The sequence below is a fragment of the Echinops telfairi genome, unplaced genomic scaffold, assembly GCF_000313985.2.
Source record: "Echinops telfairi isolate 266 unplaced genomic scaffold, ASM31398v2 ScPeMD7_7469;HRSCAF=8507_1, whole genome shotgun sequence".
NCBI classification, from domain to species: domain Eukaryota; kingdom Metazoa; phylum Chordata; class Mammalia; order Afrosoricida; family Tenrecidae; genus Echinops; species Echinops telfairi.
Genome location: NW_022111373.1, coordinates 6,129,127 through 6,133,141, shown reverse-complemented (window position 1 = coordinate 6,133,141; position 4,015 = coordinate 6,129,127). Strand labels below are relative to the sequence as shown.

Sequence of the window (4,015 nt, the reverse complement as noted above, 5' to 3'; positions counted from 1 at the left end):
GCCTGGCCCAATAGGGCCTGTCTATGGATCTCTCCCCACCAGCCAGGTGTTCTGCACATCCCTGCTCCTGGACCTAAGCTCATCACAGCGCACTCTCTCACACTGGGCGCCTATCCTGTACAATCCTGAGCTCTGATCCTTACATCAGAGGAAAACAAGATGACCACAGTAGCAACCAAACTGGCAGTACCCAAGTATCTGCCTACAAGCGGGCCGGTGAAACCAGGGAGGGCAGCAGCAGCTCAGGTCTGCATTAGCCAGAGGGCCACTCTGGGCTCAGCGATGTTGAGCCTTTGTCCCCAAATGCTTATATGCTGGAAAAGAAAATACACCCACTAAGCAGTCAAAGTTCCCTTTTTTAAGTTTAAGCCTGGGGCTGAGGGTATTCTAGGCCCTAAGGAACACTTGACCGGCACCCCATGATCCCTGCTGAAGGGCAGAGAGGAATTCAGTGTGTGCTATCTGGGATGGCAGGCAGCCTGTTCTCGGGGGCCTAGTCTCACCACGAGCCCAGAGGCTCCAGGTGGGACCACGCCACTCGGAGGCTTGCAGTGGCCAGAACCCCAGAGAAGAGCCTGGCTCCTTGCTGCCTTTGCATCTTCTGGCCCCAACCAGCTCTGAGACCTGGGACTGCCCAGCCCAAGAAGCTACAGCCCTATCTGTCCCTCTGCCCCAAATCTCTTAGACCACGGGAACCAAAAAGTGCAAAAAATAGGGTGGGTTTCCAGGTCACAGAAGGGCCTTGGGGGCCATCTGGGGACCCTACTAGGTGCCAGAGGCCAGGCACAGCTCAACTACAGGCTACTTCCGGCCTGAGGGCGCACGGAGTTGGTGGGAGGGGTGAGGAGGCGGGCGGGTTAGCCCTGTGCAGAAACATCAGTTGTGGTGTATGACTCTGACTCCACCCTCTGTTTACAGATAACTCTCTTCACTATTCCTAGGAGGAAAAAGAAGTGCACTCGGTACTTACCCGGAGAAGGCCGCTGCCCCAACCCCGTTCCTCCCGCTGACAGTGCTCTAGGCTGCCCAGGGTCCCCAGCCCCCCAGGACTCACCCTCATCCCTCCTGCTGCCCCACTTCCCCACAGAACTGCTCGCTAGCCCTGCGGAGCCCACACCTCCTTCACCAGGTCTCTCTGCTGCTCTCAGCCTCCCATCCCCTTGGGCCCCCACAGACCACCCCCAGATCCCTGCCGATTACAAAGGTACAGTGACAGGCAGCCTAGTAGGCCCAGGACACTCAGCCACCTCCAGGAACCCACCCCCTGAGAGGCGGCGAAAGAGCCCCAAAGCAAGTGGAAACCAGCCAGGGGCCCTGGTCCCTCCCTCTCAGGGCTCAGGCCCTGAGGAGTTCAGAGGCTGCCCAACTTCTGCCTGACTGGGGCCAGCGCCTCAGAGCCATGTTATTGTGCCATCTCATTGAGGTCATCACAGTGCCTGTGGCAACCTGCTCTTCACTGTCTGCCCCGCTGCCCCTTTTCTTTTCTGCTGAGAGATTGGCTGGACTGAGCCCAGCCACCCTCCTTGTCCCCACACCAATAAGCCAGTTGGTCAAACATGAGGATGGCCAGAAAAGAACCACAAGGCTCAAGATGACAATGCTGCTCTCTTAAGGGACTGCAGAGCCATTTCAGAAAAGCAGCTGCTGCTCAGAAACTGGACCAGACAGAGCCTCCGTGTGTTCTCAGGAGGGGCAGGCCAGGGAAAAGGCTAGACCCCAGGGATAAGCTGACAGTGCCCATGATTGGGGTGGGATCTGGCTCTAGGTCACATGGCTTAGAGATGCTTCTGAGCAGCATAGCTGTCTGAGGAAGCTGCAGTCAGCAGTCCAGAGACGTTGTGGCCATAGCTGGTGGGCATTCCTTCCAACCCAGAGCACCTCTGCACAGATCCCTTTCCAGCCCTCAGGTAGTTATGAGAGCAAGTAAATCCCAGACCCCGACATCCACCAGTGCCTGTCTTCTAGCATCATGCCACAGCTTCTGTCCGCGGTGAGCTGCAGGAAGGGCAGGGCCAAATGGAGGACCGAGACAAGCAAAGCAAAGAGCCCAGAGAACCTCTAGTGGTAGGCAGTGGGTTTACACCACTACCTACTTTAACCCATTTCTGAGCCAAGCTTTGACCCTGAGCCTTGAAAAACAAGCCTTTTACAATTTTTTATTTAATTTTATTGGTTGGGTTTTTTTTTCAACTTCTTCACTGTACATAGCCTGAGTCCAAAGAAAAAGGGCTGTGCACGTTCCCCAGTACACACCCTTCAAGAAAGCTTTTAGTTCCCACTTTAGCCACTGGTTTCTCAAGAGTCCAAAGATCACATCTTCTAGAGAGAAAAAGGACCATTGTAGTGTTCAAATATTTTTGTACTGTTAATACATCGTCATAGAATCAACTTTTTAAACACTGAGAATAAACATACTTTTTACTGGGTTTCCTTTTCAAAGCCTGACCCTGAGCAATAGGGGCTTTCAGTCACAGAGGAGTCTGACACTTTCCTTTCTCTGCAGCCACAGAACTTGCTTTGTTTCCTACAGTACATGTGTTTCCAAAATGTCTAGCTGCAGAAGCCAGGAATTACTCTTGTTATTATTCCGACAAGTTTTGGGCTTCGGCTCTACCCCAACCCCAAGAGCTGGGCTTTTCTGGGGGCAAAAGCTCCCATTCAAAAAAATCAGTGCAGTGCTCCCAGTGCTATAGAGAATAACCCTTAGCTTTGAAATCCCAGACTCTACTTTCTCCTAAAACATCTATCCCATTTTAAGTAAAATGATTCCAAATGAGTCTTCTAACCTGGTAATGAACTCCAAAGAAATGTTATTTTAATAGCATCCCCACCCCAAGGTGTGCCTATTAAGGCACTTTTAGTGTTTTTCATTCAAGAGCTCAAGTTTGAGCGACACACCTCCAACCTGCTTTTTAAACATGTTAAAGTATACAACGGTCTCATGAGACCTGCTGTGAAAGTAAAAGATGTTCAAAAACTCCCCAATAGGCCACTCAACCATCAGATCAAGTGTTGGGCTAGAAGTGCTTCCCAGTGGACAGCCATCCTCTCCTCTGGGCCAGAAGGTATCCTTCCTGTATTGTCATTTTTACTTCACGTTATAGTCTCTGGATTTTACATTTTTAAAGATGTGTATAAATAAAGCCATGTCCCAGAGCAGTGTCTATTTAGAAGTAGAACACTGGAAGTTGTAATTCTAGACTCTCCTCTGGGTGGGTGCTAGAGATCAGCCATTCCCTTGACATCTGTTCCATTTTAAAGAATTCCACTCTGGCTACTGGCCTACTTGTTTCAAAAACTACATTCTAACCAGGGCTTATGCAAGACCAGGCTGCTGCATCTGATTTGGTGTCTCTTTCAGAATACACTGGCACAAGAACAATGCACCCTCTGTAAGGGAGGGCAGAAGGGGGCTTTGGTAGCTTTGTAAAAATCAGACTAACCTCTTAAGCAGACTTCAAAGAAGAAACTCAAACCTTCCCAGATCACACCGATACATTCCTGAGGCCAGAGGGTGACTTAAGTTTGCAACCCCAAATAGCACACCAACCCCACCTCACAGCCAGCCAAGAGCCAACCCTGTGCAATTGCAGACACTTTCCCAAGACATCTGGGAGGCACGTGCTGCCTCCCTTCACAGCTCTTGGCCGCCTGTGCTTAGTAGATATGGTGAGGGCTCAGCCCAACAAGCTAGCAGGGATTCCCTGTGGCTAGGTTTTCTTGCTGAGCTGTCATTTTTGAATGGTTCCCTTGGTCTCGTGTTCCTTTTGGCTTGTGAGCCCCAAACTGGCTCCAAACACCACTGGTACACAGCTTTAGTTCATGTACAATATGCCTGGCTTGGAGGCTCCAAGCAGAGCAATAGAATGATTCTTTACATTTGGTTTCAGAGGAAAGTCATTGCTGCATCCAGTTCTAGGAAAAAACAGCACAGAAGGGGCAAGTCATAGTCATGTTCAACACCCATTTGCTCAGCCTATGCATCACGATAAAGACTTCCAAACTAGTTTATTAC

The 4,015-nt window shown here is 50.6% G+C and overlaps 1 protein-coding gene across 2 annotated transcripts in view; it reads left to right on the top strand.

The window, feature by feature from the left end:
• TCF7 (transcription factor 7) overlaps positions 1 to 1,097 on the top strand; it is a 35,007-nt gene extending 33,910 nt beyond the window's left edge. The window contains exon 9 of one of the 2 annotated variants that reach the window (XM_004696614.2): positions 942 to 1,097. In XM_004696614.2, the coding sequence (XP_004696671.1) occupies positions 942 to 1,021 (80 nt within the window). In that variant the 3' untranslated portion in view covers positions 1,022 to 1,097. Of the gene's footprint in view, positions 1 to 918 lie in introns of both variants that reach the window. The other variant, XM_045285401.1, reaches the window with a different exon arrangement.
• The last annotated feature ends 2,918 nt before the right edge of the window (positions 1,098 to 4,015 follow it).